The sequence below is a fragment of the Leopardus geoffroyi genome, chromosome A3 (genome assembly GCF_018350155.1).
Source record: "Leopardus geoffroyi isolate Oge1 chromosome A3, O.geoffroyi_Oge1_pat1.0, whole genome shotgun sequence".
NCBI lineage: Eukaryota > Metazoa > Chordata > Mammalia > Carnivora > Felidae > Leopardus > Leopardus geoffroyi.
This window is the reverse complement of record NC_059336.1, coordinates 33,981,639-33,999,307: the sequence shown is the minus strand read 5'-3', so window position 1 is coordinate 33,999,307 and position 17,669 is coordinate 33,981,639. Positions and strand designations below refer to the sequence as shown.

Sequence of the window (17,669 nt, the reverse complement as noted above, 5' to 3'; positions counted from 1 at the left end):
TTGAAGCAGAGCTTGCTACAATAAGAAGATATTTTGAATGCACTAAGAAATGTCTGACTTGGAATGCAATAATTCAAAGGCAAACAATTTACTTAATTCTAGAAAATAACTTAGAAAATTTCTTGAAGGTTACTTTAATCATTTATTTTCCAGAAAGGGCCTAAGGACCTAAAGTCTAGAAGGACTAATAACTGGACATTATTCATTCCAGCCATATAGACGGATATTATTTATAAAGCAAGCTCCAGAATGCGTATTTCTATGGGTCAGCACAAAGCCAGACTGACTTTCCATATCTTTTAATTCTTCGGCGCATTTCAGAGTTTAATCCTGATAGTGGCACCGAGTCATCAAGAAAAGCATAAACTATGAAAACACAGAATTTGTATGATACATTTTAGAACTTACACTGAACAGAATTTGAATAAAGCAAGCTTTTGCTATCCCAAATACCTCTTTTGCCTACTGGGCAGCACAATGTTAGATTCTTCTTTTTTTTTTTTTTTTTTTTTTTTTTAATTTGTTTAATTATTTATTTTTGAGAGAGAGACAGAGTGTGAGCAGGGGAGGGGCAGAGAGAGAGGGAGACACAGAATCTGAAGCAAACTCTAGGCTCTGAGCTGTCAGCACAGAGCCCGATGCGGGGCTTGAACTCATGAACCGTGAAATTGTGACCTGAGCTAAAGTCTGACACTTAACCAACTGAGCCACCCAGACACCCCAGATTATTTTTAATAAACAATTGCCTCGGCTGAAGATAAAATGATGACCAGTTCCATCAACAGAGCACAGATGATAGTTTTACAAATCACAAGTTGTTTGCATTTCCTATGAATAATTGAAGGATTTGCTAGTATCTTTTTTTTGTTCAATAAGTATTTATTGAACACTTTGCACATATCAGTATGTAAATTACTCGCTGGGTCTTTAGATTATCTCTTCTAATGAATGAGAAATTGGGAGAGAGGAGATCTCAGATTATTCTAGACCAATTAACTAGCTTTTTTGTTTGTTGGTTTATCATTCAGAATTAAGCCAGAATAAAATATATTATTTAATTGTATTGGCATTTATAAATGGAAAAACCAACAGGAGATACTTGAGTAATTTGGATTTTGAGAAATATTAAAATAGAAACTAGGACTCATTGTCACCCACCTCATCAGCTCTAGGCAAGTCATTCAGTTGTTACCTCTGCTTGCTTGTGGCATTTAGCTCGGGGCCATTTCATCTTGTGTCCGGTAAGTGCTTGGATTGTAGTGAATGACTGCTTTGGAGCTGGAAGGGCCTAACACAGATGATCACTAAGCCATCATGGTGAAGCATGGCTCCTACAAGCCCACATTTAAAAGGGCCTTGGCACCAAACTAGTAGGTTCATATTTGTATGACTTAGCATGTAAATAATTTCTAGCAACAATGGTATCTCTTCACTGATTTTTTAATGTATCTGACATCAAATAGGGTCTGAGGGAACAGTAAGAATGAAGGGATGTGAGCTCTACTCAAAAGACTGATGGAATCTCATTTGTTCATAATGAATTAACTGGAAAAATTTTTTCTGTGTAATATTATATTTTCAGTTTTATGGTGAATTACGAAAGTTGTTGAGGATGGGTGGGGTAGAGTAATGGTCTGATTAGAAAAAAGGAAGTATGGAGACATTTTAAATGGTTGATACTCTGTTAGTAGTAATTTAGTTTCACTTAAAAATTGACAAAGGCCCAAGAAGTTTAATTTTTTATGGATGCCATATGATGAGTAAAAATTGAGATACAGAATTATTAGGGGAGAATGACCAAAAAGAATCTATGAAATGATGAAAGGAGGGGCTAGAAAAACAATTCTGCCAGAGTTCTACCAAATCATGAACAAAGAAATAGAACTCAAAGAAGTATAACTTGAGAACAAAGGTCAAGATATGACCTTGATTATTACTCTCAGATTTTCAATGTTGTAAAATCTGACTTGTTCTTTTTTTTTTTAATTTTTTTTTTCAACGTTTATTTATTTTTGGGACAGAGAGAGACAGAGCATGAACGGGGGAGGGGCAGAGAGAGAGGGAGACACAGAATCGGAAACAGGCTCCAGGCTCCGAGCCATCAGCCCAGAGCCTGACGCGGGGCTCGAACTCACGGACCGCGAGATTGTGACCTGGCTGAAGTCGGACGCTCAACCGACTGCGCCACCCAGGCGCCCCTGACTTGTTCTTGAAGAATCATATAGATGCAGACTGGATGACCTTTGTGGGAGCTCATACATGTAGAAATAATTTGCAGACTTGAGTTATAGCTAGGGAGGGAGATTCAAACATATTTGGTAATAAGTAAAGATTTTATTTTATATTTTTCTTCTGATTACAGCATCTTCACAACTATTTCACAGTGACCCTTGGAATTCCTGCTTGGTGTTCTTATGTCTTTTTCATCATGGCCACCTTGATTTTTGGCCTTCTCATGGGTCTGGTAAGAAATAATGCCATTTCCCCCGCTTTCTGCCAAGCCACATGGATTTTATGCAAAACTAGAGAGCAGCCAAGAAAGAAAAGATGCATAAACAAATATCATTTTGTGTATAATCTAAGAAGTTAAGTAGCATTTACTTGTTTGATATTACTGTCAGTGGTAATTTGAGATATAATGGAAAATTCATTTAATTGTTATCTCCTAATCCTATCCTGAAATATCCTGAAGATGTGTGCTGCCTAGAATATAGGCGGTAATGAAAGAATTGGAGACCTTATATGAATTCATAGTCAGTTTCCAAGACAACCAAGTCAGCTGTGATTTCACACATTGCCTACTTGATTGGAACACTGTGGTGATAAGGCCAAACCTGTGAATTTGTTCCTTGAGTGAACAAGATGACTTTTTTCTTGTTCATATCCTCCAATTGAATCTCTAATCCTGACCAGCTACTTATACATAGACTCTAGTTTCCCAAGGTGGATTTTGTAAGATAAGGTAGACAAAAAACACAGTCATTATTATGGGAAAAAATAAGATGCAAAGCACATTACTATGTCTTCTTTCGGTGTAAAAAGTGGTATCTAATAGGTATCTGTGCATTTTCTTCCTAGATGTTTTAGGTAAGAATTGAAATAATAAATTTATTTATTTAGCTGTATAGACAACTGTAAGGGTTTTGGCGTGTTTTACTCTTTTATATAATTTTTTAATCTTTCTTTTTACCCACACTTGATCAATTTGAGCTTTAAGCTCTAAGATAAGTTCTTTTTTTTTTTTTTTTTTAAGTGTATTTATTTTGGAGAGAGTGCACATGTGCGCAAGCCAGGGAAGGGAGAGAGAATCTCAAGCAATCCCCAGTGTCAGCACAGAGCCTGACACAGGGCTTGAACTCATGAACTGTGAGATCATGACCTGAGCCAAAATCCAGAGTCAGATGCTTACTGAGTCTCCCAGGTGCCCCAAGATAAGTCTTTAAAACCATTGTGCTATATATTTATTGCACAGCTCCTAAATGCTATATGATAGGAATAATTGATGATTATTAAGAATTTATGTAAAAAGGACAAACATTTAGGTAGGTCTGTCCTTACACTGTATAATGCATTTCAGCTCTTTAGCAAGTTCTTTTTATTTTATTTGTTTACCTTTTTTAAATTAGCAAGTTCTTTTTAAAAAATTAGCTTAAAGTGTTAGCAGTTGCTTTTATCCATATTGATATGTAACTTGGGATGACAAAGTCAGACTCCCAAGAAGCCAAGGAGGCTTTTATTTGATTCGATTTGGCTTTGCTACAAACATGCTTATTTCAAATTATGGTATATTTGGTTTGTGACTGCTGGTGTTAGCTTCACAGGTGGGGATGGAACTCAGATATGTCATTCATTAGCTTGCATTAATCCTAGTGCTAACTACCATGTCCCTGACTGACTGGCCTTAAAGTATTTCACTTTGTATAAAGCTGAATGGATATAAATATGCTTCTCCTATCTATGGTCTAGTTCTGGATTGTTCTGGTGGTGTTTTTCAGGGCCACATGAGTGTGAGGCTTTTGTAGGGGGAGCACCATGAGATACTGGGTGGTTCTCAAGTGGAGTTATGGAGAATGTAGGTTGAGCATGAGCCTTTTGGAAGACCATTGGAAACTCTTCTCAGCATAAAGGCTTTTTGAAATTTATCTTTGAGGTCAACTTTATTCAAGAAATCAAGTCAGGCTTGTCTATGCCCTAACTTCATTTGGGAACTTAGATTCAAATAATCAGTACAGGAGGGTTATTAAGATTTGGCCTGAAGAAACAAGAGAGTTGATTCTAGACTATTCAAGTGATTAAATGATATAGAATATCATTCCTTTATAAGAAATTGGGAGAGTAACTATTTAACAAAATAGTAATAATTTCAAAGCAGTAATAAACTCAGAAATTTTCCGGTAATACATTTCCATAAAATACCAAACACATATCTCTGATTCCTTTTCTACAACTGTAATACATACCAAAAGAAGCACACAACAACTAGAATTGTTGCCTTCAGGGAGGTCTGCAGGTGTGCAGTTCTGTCTTGTATGTCACCTTTGCCATTAACTGAGGGCTGAAAGCAGAGCCCAGGCATGCAGTCACCTGAGGCTTGGTCCTGGTGACCCTGGAAGTTCTTCCCTGTATGAATTCTTATGGAGTTTAACTTCTACAGTGGCCAGGAGGGCAGGATGTTTTCCATAGAGAAGTCATTTCCTGATCAAGTCATTGTTTCCCACAAGCCTATTATGTTTTCTACTTTTTCCTAATTTTAGAAGATGAGAAGTCAAAACAAGGCTGCTGCTGGTTTAGATTTTTGTTTGTTTTCGTGATTGAGCCTCACGATGGCTGAAATGTTAATACTAAATGTTATTTTGCACATGTCAGCAAAGGGCCCAGTTTTAGAAATCAAGTATATATTTTGCATTTTAAATCAATATGGGAAAGACCCTTAAGTGTATCATCTGTATATGAAATCACTCTGGCAGTGTCATTTTCTGTCATCAGTGACTCTGCTCTGAAGGATAAAAGACAGCAAAGCTCTAGGCAAACAGAAGAGCAGTGGAAAACGCAGGCAGCGATCATATGCCTCTACTCTCCCGTCTCCATTTCACTTGGTATATGTGGTGACTGTCTAAATTTTGGTACTTGGGTAGATTATTTTTCTGTGTGTTGCTCCCCAGTGTCTAGCACAGAGCCTCCCTCAGAGGAGGGTCTCTACTATCAAGAGGCCTAGATTTCACTCTCTGTGAAAGGTGGCAAATCTGTCTCCCCTCCTCATTTAGTTGCATGGCTATCTGTATCTACCTGGGTCACAGCTGGAACGTGAAAATATAACCCTGGAAGGGAAGAGGAAGAAAAGGGCACTACTCCCCTATAGACCCTGCTTTTATTTATTTACTTTTTTGATTTATTTTTTTTTAACGTTTATTTATTTTTGAGACAGAAAGAGACAGAGCATGAACAGGGGAGGGGCAGAGAGAGAGGGAGACACAGAATCGGAAGCAGGCTCCAGGCTCTGAGCCATCAGCCCAGAGCCCGACGTGGGGCTCGAACTCACGGACCGTGAGATCGTGACCTGAGCTGAAGTCGGACGCTTAACTGACTGAGCCACCCAGGCGCCCCTAGACCCTGCTTTTAAACAGTGCCATTCTTAGTGGCTTAGGAAGTGGACCATTCCAAGGGAATAGTTCTCTAGATGAGAAAATAGATCTTGAACTGCGAGAATCTGGGAGAATAAGAGGGTTTTCCTTCCAGTTTCTGAATTAAGGCTATATGATGGAATTGTGTACTATTAGATATAAAATAGACTTTCATGATAGGTTAACCCAAATCCATCCTTTTGAGAGAGTTCCAGTGAGAAAGCAGTTAAATGACTTGTTCAGGGTCACACAGTTAATGAGAGACAAGGTTGAGGTTAGTATGCCTTAAGTCTTTTTCTAGGCCCTCTATACCTAGCCTTCTAGCTGGCCCAGGGAGCTTGTTCCTCACCAACCCACAGAGCTTTATGCATCCCACTGTCCTACCACACTGGTCTCCCCAGCCTTGCATTCAGGGCTTCCTCTGGATATAGGAGCCCCCATGGTCCAGTTTGGTGTAGCTTAGACGAACCAGGCAACTGGTACTACCCATCCACTCTGGACTATGCCCAGGGCCTTAAGTGATGCCTCCTTCAAGTGGTCATTCTTGATCCTTCCCAAACCCATAACTGGTTGTAATATCTGAATCTTTGAAATATCTGTCAAAGTGCTTTATTCATTTTTCTTATGAAATTCATGTTCCATATTGCTTTATGTTTAAACTGCCATTTTTTCTCCTTTTTTGAACTTGTCCCCACAGAAGTTAACACGATACCTTGAACCTAATGAACCAAATTTTGAGTAAAGTGGTAAATGAATATACAGATGGTGATAATCCTGAACACAAAGTAGGGTACTCATTTGATGTTTATGAAACTGAATCAAAAGAACTATGATATCAGGTTCTTTAAAATTTTAGAGCATCTTTAAAACACTAATGTATGAAGTAGTATTACTATCTTAAAGGCCAAGTCTGGGAGTCAGCTAGGTACAAGAAGGACACTGTCCTTCTAAATGGGCAGCTTCTTCCTGGTTGTATCTTTATGTTGTGTGATGCTGCATGGGAAGGTGTGAAGAATGGCTGCAGCTTATTCTGGGTCCAGCTAACTGCACCCCACACCCATAGCTTCATCACTGTGGCCCATGCCAGACAAGGCATGGAACAGGGACTGGGATGAACCTGCCCCTAAAGAGCTTGCAGTTTATCAAGGGAGAGGGATGTTTCTAGCAAGTAGAAAATGATTCATTCATATTTCATTAAGGTCGGAGATGAAGCCAAGTCAGTCACTGTCTAAAATAGGGTTTAGTTCATATCACTGATAACTTTTCTTGCAATTTATTTCTGTAGAAATTTCTTACGGTACTCTTAAGAATTCTAGACCCTGAAATAAATAGCCTTTTACTCAGGCATTGGTGAGAGGCAGCCATATACAGACTAGTTTTGTTTGTCCAGAGGGGTGTTTTTTAAAAAGGCCGCTTTAGACTTGACTGATAGTATCCATTTTCTTATACCTGTTTGATTTACCAGTTTTTGGTGGGATCTCTATAGACATTTGACTTTGTGACCCCTGTTATAAATCAATATTTTCCTACATTGTTACATTTGAAAAATTGGAAAGTCTTAATTATGCCCTTGTCCTTTTTGAGGACTTTTGACCAACTGCTAATTATTTGTCTGTAAATATCTGATTATAGATCCAAGACCTAAATTTGAGGCTCTTTGGTAATAAATGTCATATCTATTCACTGTAAAATCACTTTTTCCCTTCAGGTCTTGGTGATAATATCAGAATGTTTCTATGTACCACTTCCAAGGCATTTATCTGAGCGCACTGGTAAGTATGATAAACTCATGTGATAGAGTAGTTTTGGAATTCTGTGACGTGCCCTTTTGTGCTCAGATAGATACTGGAGTTTTCCCCGCTGACTCGTGAGGTGACCAAACCATCACTACTACCAAATTCTTTGAAATATGTTTTCTAGGTCAGAATTGAACAAAAATGATTTTTTTCTTCCCTTAAATTAGGTAATACTTCATTTTGGTCATTGTTTTTCCCCTTGAGTATATGCCCTTCATTAATTAGTTGACACCTTTTCCTTCATTCAAACTGGAATGAGGGAAGAGAACTCACATTTATTGAGTCTCAACCGTGTCTCAGTAACTATTCTAAATCCTATAAAAACAGTCTTCCCAAATCCTTGCACTGCTCCACACTGTTTGTGGGACTAAACAGCCCTGGGTTTTCACGTTTTTATTCCTAGTTTTGAGACTTTGCATGAAGACTTCTTTGAGACTTTATAATTGTTTAATTTTATGTGGAAGTTTAACTAAATAAGCTTATATTTCTTTTCAGTTCTTGAAGTTCTCAAGACTTGGAGATTTCCGTAGATAATTAGAAAATATATTATGTTCCTTAGAATTGTTAAAAATACCATAAACCCAGTTTAAAGTAACTTAGGAAAAAAAGGAAATTTTATTAACTCACATAACTGAAAAATCTAGGGATGTTCTGGTTGCAAGCTCAGCCCAAGGGATGTTAGGTTTCTGTTTCTATGTGGCTGATTCAGTGGCTGTCAACAGCCCTAACTCACACTTTATCAGTTTATCAATTCCTGTAGAAAGAGAGAAGGCTTTTCTTCTTGACTCTGGCCAAAAAACTCCTGGGAAGTCCTGTGATTGGCTTGGCTTAAGTCACATTTCTTAACTAACCACCATGACTAGTGAGTGGGTCACTGAGTAAGCCAGAAGGAACCTTTACCCTCCCTGGCTCTGTGCTCTATCAGTCAACACAGTTAGTGAACTTTCCAGAGAGGAATGGAGAAGCCCTGGATGGAGGTAGGACACCGCCAGCCAGAGATCTGTGCAGTGTGATAACATAGCTTCAGATTGGAGAAAATGGTCACGGGCCCCACCCTTTCATTTCACAGCTAACCACACTCAATTGACTGCTGAATGACCAGTTTATTCAGAGGATGTTCCCCTCTCTTCCCTCCACAGAGCAGACTCGGAGGTCAGAGGAGGCTCACAAAGCTGAACAGTTGCAGGATGCAGAGGAGGAAAAAGATGATTCAAATGAGGAAGAAAACAAGGACAGCCTTGTAGATGATGAAGAAGAGAAAGAAGACCTTGGTGATGAGGACGAAGCGGAGGAGGACGAGGAGGAGGACAGTGCTGCCGCTCGCGTGGATGAGGAGAGGAACGACGCCCAGGACCAGGGGCCCCTGAGAGAGGTCCAGGAGGATGGAGAACCTGAGCCTGAAGAAGACACGCCTGTGCAGCCCAGCCCAGCCGACACAGAGGTGGCGGAAGACACATTGAGGCAGCGCAAAAGTCAGCATGCCGATAAGGGCCCATAGGTCTAGTGACGGTGTTTCCAAGAATTCAGACCAAAGGACTGTGTCAGCTTCCCTCTGGTCTGCAGTGTAAATCAAATTCGTACTTTTTCCTGAATGAGCAAGCTTCTCTTAAAAAATGATCTCTAGTCATGTAGTCTTATGGCATTAAGCCTCATGTATATTAATGAGAGTCTTTCAGGCATGACAATCAGGAAACAGAAAGACAAACACGGTGTTAGATCTGTTTGAGCACTTAGTATGGGCACAAATTCATTTGCTTGGGGCTAGAGAGTTTTGACCCGAGAAAGCACCCTGCAGGCGCCATAAAATGAAAGCAAAGCAACATGAGCCTCCTCACAAGCAGCAGACGTCTTGTGGAAGTCTTTTGTGTGAAGTATTCGTTTTTGTCAAATGTAAGAAACATCAGCCACCGCGGTGGAGAGACACTTTTTTAGAGGTAGAAATTGAGAGGGCCCTGGATTATTATGGTAGAAAAGAGTTTGGACATCATCCCAACTCTCCGAATCTCTTTTGCTGTGATTTATTTCTTACCTTTAGTATCTCCAACCTTCCCACCACGGGCCTGCAGGCGCCCCACACGCTTCACAATACTTCCTCAGTGATAGGCCACAGACAGCGGCCGGTTGACATCAGCCGCTTTCCTTCTTGACTTAAGGGTTTACATAATCCGGAACCAAAGCCCGTGACTGCCAAGCATCTTGAATGAAATGTTATAACCTTTGGAGATTCAAAAGGAAGTAGGGGTTTTATAGGAGTGATTTTTGTTTTTGTTTTTTTGCCAAAATCTAGTAATTACTTTTTTTCAAAAAGTTCCTTTAGCAATATTCTTTTGAAGCCAGAAGTGCCCTAAGTGTTGCCAGTACAAGGTAGTCTTGTGAAGAGAACTTGAATACTTTGCTGTTTTGCTTCCATCTCAAGGGGTTCCTTGGCTCTTGAACCACTTTATTATTAACTGCAAAACCATTTCTGGTTTTCGTTCAGTGATGTGCTTTTGGTGAAAGAATTAATGAAAGTGAATATCTGGAAATGAAAGATTTGGTTTCGTTTCCTTCTTCCTTAATCTTGTAGAGAATTTTATTCCTGTAAATCTCTCAATACTCAGTCCACTAAAAGTACCCAGGGGGCCTGATTTCTTTTAAAGAATCCATCCATCTACTTCTGTCTTACCTGATTTATGTCTTAGAATAAATTCGTAAAATTAGATTCCAAGCTTATGAAAGATGTCTAAAGTTGATCCTACACCCCTTGGGTCCAGACAGAAAAACAAGTAGTATAGGTTTATGAAATTCGAAAAGTTTCTGTCATCTTTATAAAGAAATATGCAGTATACTCCTGTCTGGCTGTTTAGATAACCCTTACCTCATATTAACTTTGAACAGGGGCTCATTGGAGGAGGGGGAGGTCTGAAACTCTCTACCCTCGGGTGGATGAATGGGTCTGTTGCAAGCCTCACACAAAGGGAGTTTTTATTCTGACAGAAGCTAGTTTTTAGAGATGGTTATTTTTCATCTTTCCAACTCAGTTACCTGACAGGCTCATCCCCTAGTACGGTGAGGTTCATTAACAGTCGCCAATAGTTTTTTGCTTCAGACAGCTACAGAATCTTGAGTTTGAAGCTATCACAGAACTGAGGGACTGGGGAAACCTTGACTTTGGCTCATTTCCTGCCCCTCCTGCCATGTAAGTCTCTGATACATGCTCACCCCAAGCACCATGGTTCTGATGGTGGCAGTTATGTCTCCCTAATATTGGGAAGCTTTTCTAGATCATTCTCTTCTCTTCTCTTCTGTCACTGGATTTCTTTCTCTGAAACAAAGTTTTCAAAGATCACTAAGTTCAAGTTCAGAGGTGTGGAATAAAAAAGATTTCATTATTTGACTTTTTTGTTTAAACCTCCCCCCTTTGCCCATTCCCCTATATTAAAACTTTTTTTTTTAAGTGTAGTGTTTGACCAGAAGGGAAGGAATGAAGAAATAAAATCCACTTTGGCTTTTTATAAATGTAAGGCCAATTTCTAATTGAACCCCAAATAGTATCTAATTATAATAAGAAAAATATATGTTCTTTCTCAAAAATACTTGTAAAAAATTGGAGGAAGAGGAGAAAACAGTTTGGCAAAGAAGGTCCATTAAAAGTTGGAGCATCTGTGGCTACAGGTACCATTTTTTTTTTTAAACATCCCAGCAAAAGATGGGGTTTTTACTCAATGGACTGATAAGTACACATCTAATTTAATCTCTTCCCACTTAAGGCCTTTAGGTTTGTTTTCAGTATTTACTGGATATAAAACTAAAGGGAAAAAGTCAACCTAAAATAATTTATGATTAGATTAACACCTCAATAGGATTTTGTGGATTTTTCGTGTGGATAATATATTTAATCCAGGAGCCAAATCATGGAAACACAGTTTTGATTTTAAAAATTAAAAAATAATCATGCTTCCTTATGTTGCAATATCAGTTACTTACAGAATAGTGTTTTATATAACTCAAATCAGGAAAATTAAATAAAAGTGACTCTAGATTTTGGAATAGATGTGAAATACTTTACATGGGAGCAGTTGGAGCAGGGTGTCTTTTCGCTGATTAGAAGGAAAATTTGAAACTTCTACCTTTTTCTTAGTTTCTTTTATCATTCATCTCTTGCTAGATCTGCTAAAGCACCCCAACTTGCTTAGAGCTCTCTCATTGAAGCAATGAGTAGACAATCCCACTTCTTTCCTTCCCTTTGAAGTGTAAGCACTGAATGGGGTGACAGGCAGGACTCCTCTACTTCACAGGTCCCTGCACTGCATGGGTGCATACTTACCACCTGAACTGATGCATATGAGCCCTGTTAGCCACAGGACTCCTTAACTACAAAAAGAAATCCAAAATAATGACTGTAATAAAAAGTATACAAGCTTTAGAGAATGCCAAATTTTGACTTTTTTATGGCCCCAATCCTTGCTGATAGCTATGGCATTGCTACATGATTTGAGTTTATATAAGCCTGCAGAGTCCACAGTGCATAACACCTTTGGGGAAGGATGATAAAAAATGTCTTCTGAAGCGAGCACTTAGCATACGACTTTTTATGACCAAGTATTTAAGACTGGAGCCTGTATGCTGCTTTACAGGATGGCAAGCATTAAAGAGTCCAAAAAAAAAAAAAAAAAAAAAGTAGAAACAATAGGGTACACCTAAGATTTCAGTATAAAATGTTAAATTGGCATGAAGTGAGAGAAAGAAGGGAAAGATTGGTGCTTTCGCTAATGTGTATCAATTTATCTCTGTCCAGCTCAGTGTTGAAGTGTTATCTGCCAGTATTATAAATGTATAATTGACCCATCCCATCAAATATAACAACATTTTGAAAAGTATTCATGTAAATCTTTTGTGCCAACAGAAAACTTCCTCCTTGTTCAGTATCTTTACCTCAGTCCTACATTTTGATCCTCTTCAGAAGATTAGTTTGTCTTGAAAAACCAAACACGGAGTCATCAAGTCTGATGAACCTGGATGGGGCAGCTTTTTGAGTAGCTTTTCTGAGCCAGGAGATTTGGTTGAAAGGCCTTTGGTAGTTTCAGACCAGGACATGGCCTTCAGATGGCCTCTTGGTCAAGTTTCACGTGAACTGTGCCATTGTTTCTGTGTGCCTCAGACCATTTTAACATGTTTCCAATGTAGTGTGATTGTATTTGTTCCTAATTAGTTTCTTTGTGCAAATGCAGTTTTTACACTAAAAATACTGTTTATTTGTATTGTAATACATTCTAAATTTGTTATTTATATTTTTTGTAATAGTCGTAATTATTTAGCTCAGAGATATTTAATTATTTTTCTCTTCATCCATGTGTTCTTTGCTTCCTCAGATAGCATCTGCAGTAACTGGAAACAGTAATAGGAAGTCAAGATATAAGCCTCAAGCATTATATTGCTTGAATTACAAATCACCTTATCACAAAATTGTATAGAATCTTTGATCATATACCTTTTTGTTTTATTATAAACTTCTATTTGCAGCCAAACCTAATGATAGTGATAAGTAAAATCAAAACAGTGTATGGCTTTTCATAGAACTATTTTCACAAAAGTCATTCACCTAGGGAGTGAAAAATACTGCTTTGTTAAAAAATAATTTTCATCTGTCCATTCTGCATCCAATCTGTTTCTGCCCCTGGCCCCTTTCTTTCTGTCCTCTTTTTGACTTGGTGAAATGCAAACCATGAGCCTTTTAGCTACTTTGGAAAGTGCACAAACCAAGGACAAGTGCAAAGATCCAAGACTTCCTCTTTGTTATAGCCATTGTGTTGCCTATAGAAACTCATTTTACTCATTTGTCAGGTGTCCCTTGGCCCAGCCCTGAGGTGTGGAGGTGGCCAGGGCTGGTGAATATGGCAAAGGATGCTGCTAGTCCTTCAAGACACTGTGGACTGACCTGGTCTCCTGGGGCATTCAGAAGGCTCTGGTCTACACCTAATCCTTCTTATCATGGTAGCATTGGAAAAGCACAAAGGAGATGAGGTGACTTTTAAATGCCCTTAGGGACTGAACTATGGATATTGGATTTTTCACTTTTGAAAAAAATTTTTATTGTTTATTTATTTTTGAGAGAGAGAGAGAGAGAGTAGGGGAGGGGCAGAGACAGAGGGAGACACAGAATCTGAAGCAGGCTCCAGGCTCCAAGCCATCAGCACAGAGACCGAAGTGGGGTTTGAACCCACAAACCGTAGGATAATGACCTGAGCTGAAGTTGGACGCTTACCGACTGAGCCACCCATGCTCCCCTGGATTTTTCACTTTTGAAAGATGGTAACGGATGTGCAGTTAGAAGAAAATGATTAAACTTCCATACTGCCAAGTCATTCCTTCAGAGAAACTACCTCAGAAGGCTCTTTTGTCTATCTAGAGAAAAATATCCATTATGCAGTGTCGCAGCCTACATGAACTTGGTCATACATCCTTGGTGGGAGCAAAGCCTGCAGCTTCTGAAGGCAAAAACACCAAATCTGGAACATCTTCCACAGTATTTGGAATTCTATCTTAGAACATGTGAATTTCTCAAGATTGGTGACTGTATTAGGTCAGTCTAGACTGTGTTTACAGACTCCCAAATCTCAGAGGCTTTAAGAACAAGAGTTTTATTTCTGCTTCACTTAGGTTAGATCAGCCAACCCAGATAATAGTTGCTCCGCTTCATGTAGGTTTTTCTGGGACCCAAGAGAGGTCAGGAGAGGCTTTGCTGTCTAACATGTGGCTTCTAAGGTGGTTATGGTCATTTTCATCCAACCAGTCTAAAGGGGAAAGAGCATGGAGGAGTGTTTCTGGGAGATCTTAAAGCCAGGCTGCCAGGAGGCACATACGCATTACTTTTCTCATTCCTGTGAGAAGACTTAGTCACGGGGTCACGCCTAATCGAAAGGGAGGCTAGGATGTGTCGCTTTGCCACGTGCTTAATAAAAAATGGAGATTAGAGAGCTGGCCTCTCTGCCACAGTGATGTCATTTTCCTACCTTTGCCACCTGAGCGTCTCACAAAGAGCAAGCCCATGTGAAATGTTAGTCACATGAACGCACTGGTGGCAGGAGAGGGAAGAATGCTTGTCTTCCTTCTGGACTTTCTTATATTTGATCTTCAAGATTCCAGACTTTTCAAACTGTGAATGGTGTGTTCTTAGAGAGTTTATATTTTATTTGGGAAGATGGATATTAATAAGCAGGAAAAGAATTATAATGTGAGTTTGTGAAAAAGGAACCCAATCTAGGTGAGAGTTTAGGTGGTACATGTGACCAGGAGGGCATGATTAGGGTTGCTGATGCAGAGATAGATTTGGGACCCCTCCAACATACACACATAATCTTTACACTACACATGTGGCAAAATAGGACTAGCATTTATCTCAATGAGAGGTTCTTGGCTGAGCCATTGGGGTAGATTCTGGGCCTCCTTTTCCCTTTGTATAAGGGAGTGATAGAGAAACAGCTTGTTATTCATCTTTTCATGAGCTGTTTCTTCAACTTTGATATCTTTGATATCTAATCAGTAATTTATAAACTCCATAAATCTCCCTAAATGGAATTCTAGTTGATAGACATCTGGTTAAACGTGTTAACCTAAAAATGACACTATAGAAAGATTGATACTATCAGAATTCTTTGTGCTCTGTTGTTACTGGTGGGGCATATAATTTCTAAAATTACTTATTATAATTAGTTACTTTGGTAGAGCACATAGGATAGACCAAAAGCACATTTGTATCCCAAAGGGACAACCTGCAGGATTCACAAAATTACACAGCTGCCACTCCATGGGATTGTCTTCAAATTCTAGCTCTCTGTGCAATAAATTTTAAGCATGAGTCTCAATCTAATAGTATTAGAAGCCAGCAGGTTATGAGTTGGCCATTAGCTTTTAATTATTTTACTAACAGCAACTTTGTATAGAGTATTCTAAGACTTTTCATATCCTTGACTACTCCATAGTATGGCATCAAGTCACCCGGCCCTCCTTCAGAGCCTTGACTCTATTGATACTAAAAAAGGTAAGAATTACCTCCTAACAGAGAAAGTTGTCCCATTAAATTGCATAGAATAGGATGATTTCTTTTTTCTTCTTTTTAACACTTATGAATAGTATTGGTATTTGTTTTAAAATGACAGTTCTGCTCTCATGCTGTAGCAGAAAGATAGGCCCCCTGTTCCATGAGTACAATACAATCCTAGTGACAGGTTGAAGTAATGACCTTGAGAAACAGGCCCATCAGTACTCTAGAGCAGGGAGAACTGCTTCATTTATAATATGCAAACAGAATGGTGATTTAGGGGCAAACCCATCAAGAGAGATCTTAGTGTACAGTGTTCCGAAAAGGGTTAAATTGTTGGCCTTTAACAGGCTAATGATGTGACTCCCCAAGGAGTTTAATCTAGCATTTCCAAGACTTTTTTGACAAGCAATGTTGTGGAACAGAAATTTGAAAATCCTCCCACTTTAAAAACTCAAAGTGTTGGCAAAATATAACTCCTCTTTTTAAAGGCAGAGCTAACTGCAAAAGAAAGAATTCACAGGGACCGAAAACCATGAGGTAAATAAACGTGATGTGGTTCTGGGGCTGCCTCAGTGGGTGACGGTTGTGGTGATGGTGGTGGTGATGGTGGTGGTGGTGGAGGTAGAGATCTGTGCCCTAGGTAACCACAGAGCACGTATTTTACTGGCCACATGGGTATAGATAAAAGGTCTTGACTATAGCAAGGTCAGAAGTTGGAACTGAAATTGCAGAAACTTCCTAGCTACATCCTCAGTGAAACAAAAAAATCTGCTCACTTGCACATGGAAGCTACCATAAAGCTTCCTGTCTCAGCCTGGTCTGTGTGTTCAAAACTAGCTTCCCAGAGAAAGCGTGCATAGCCATGGGCCTAACCTTTACATATCGAAGTTTGAATTTACACTAGTTTCATTGTCCCAACAGGCCCCAAACCAAGAAATTATTTTTTTTACGTTTTTATTTTATTTTTTGAGACAGAGAGAGAGCATGAATGGGGAGGGTCAGAGAGAGAGGGAGACGCAGAATCTGAAACAGGCTCCAGGCTCTGAGCTGTCAGCAGAGAGCCCGATGCGGGGCTCGAACTCATGGACTGCGAGATCATGACCTGAGCCGAAGTCAAACACCCAACCAACTGAGCCACCCAGGCGCCCCCAAACCAAGAAATTATAATAAAAAGTCTAATGGGGGGAGGGGACATACTAGCAGAAGGAACCACAAAACTAAGTGCTCTTGAAAACACCCTCAACCTGGCATTAAGATTTCCATAGATAAAGCCCCACTTAAGATAAACTCGCAATCCAAAATTACAAAGTGCACAAGGAAACCATTAATCAGCAGAATTAGATTTGCCCTAGTCCTTGAAATAATATCAGATAAAAACTTTAAACTTTTAAAAATGATTAAAAACATAGAAGAAGGAACATAAAACACAAAAGAATAATGTCCTTTTTTTCTTCAGAACACCATATTTTAAGGTTGTTTGTGCTGCATATATCATCAGTATTTCAATCATTTTCACTAGTGTATAGTATCTCATTCTATGTGGTGTTTGCCCATGCAGAGTGTTTCCAGTTTTTGGATGGCCCTTTGAATCTTCTGATTATGAGGCATTCCCAGAACTACTTTATAATAAGCTTTGGTAGAAATACTGGAATGAATGTTAGAAATATATTCCTCAGGATTTTCCAAGATTTGTTCTTATATCACCAGAAAGCAGTGTGCATCACCCTTGCAGGGAACAGATGCTTGAGAAAATAGATGCTGGTGCAGTTCTTCCTGGGTTGAATCCCAGGTCCACCATTTGCCTGTGGTATGAACTTGAGCAAGTTACCTAACTTCTCTGTGCCTCATCTTTACAGTGGGGTAGTAAGGGATTTCCACATCTATTAATGAAGTTCTAGACAATTTTAACCAACCCTCCTAATTAAGGCAACTAGAAAACATACTCTAAAATATACATTTATATGTGTATGTTAAAATATTAATATAAATTTTAGACACACACACACACAAACACACACACATACACACACACACACACACACACAGTGCTTGAAGGCATCAGAGTTTACAAGACAGTGAAGGATTACCAGGCCAGGATCTAGGGGAGATGGAAAGGTCAGGAATGCCATGCTGGTGTGTTCTGAGCTGCTTTTCTGGGGGCATTTGGTGTTTCTAGGAGCAGGGATAGAGAGTGTGCCGTGGGGCTGAGTGTTACTTTTGACAACTTTG

The 17,669-nt window shown here is 39.2% G+C and overlaps 1 protein-coding gene across 2 annotated transcripts in view; it reads left to right on the top strand.

The window, feature by feature from the left end:
* TMX4 (thioredoxin related transmembrane protein 4) overlaps positions 1-12,685 on the top strand; it is a 45,264-nt gene extending 32,579 nt beyond the window's left edge. The window contains exons 6-8 of one of the 2 annotated variants that reach the window (XM_045445279.1): positions 2,363-2,464; positions 7,330-7,393; positions 8,557-12,685. In XM_045445279.1, coding sequence (XP_045301235.1) covers positions 2,363-2,464; positions 7,330-7,393; positions 8,557-8,915 — 525 coding nt within the window. In that variant the 3' untranslated portion in view covers positions 8,916-12,685. The remainder of the gene's footprint in view (positions 1-2,362; positions 2,465-7,329; positions 7,394-8,556) is intronic. The other variant, XM_045445281.1, reaches the window with a different exon arrangement.
* Positions 12,686-17,669: the final 4,984 nt, after the last annotated feature.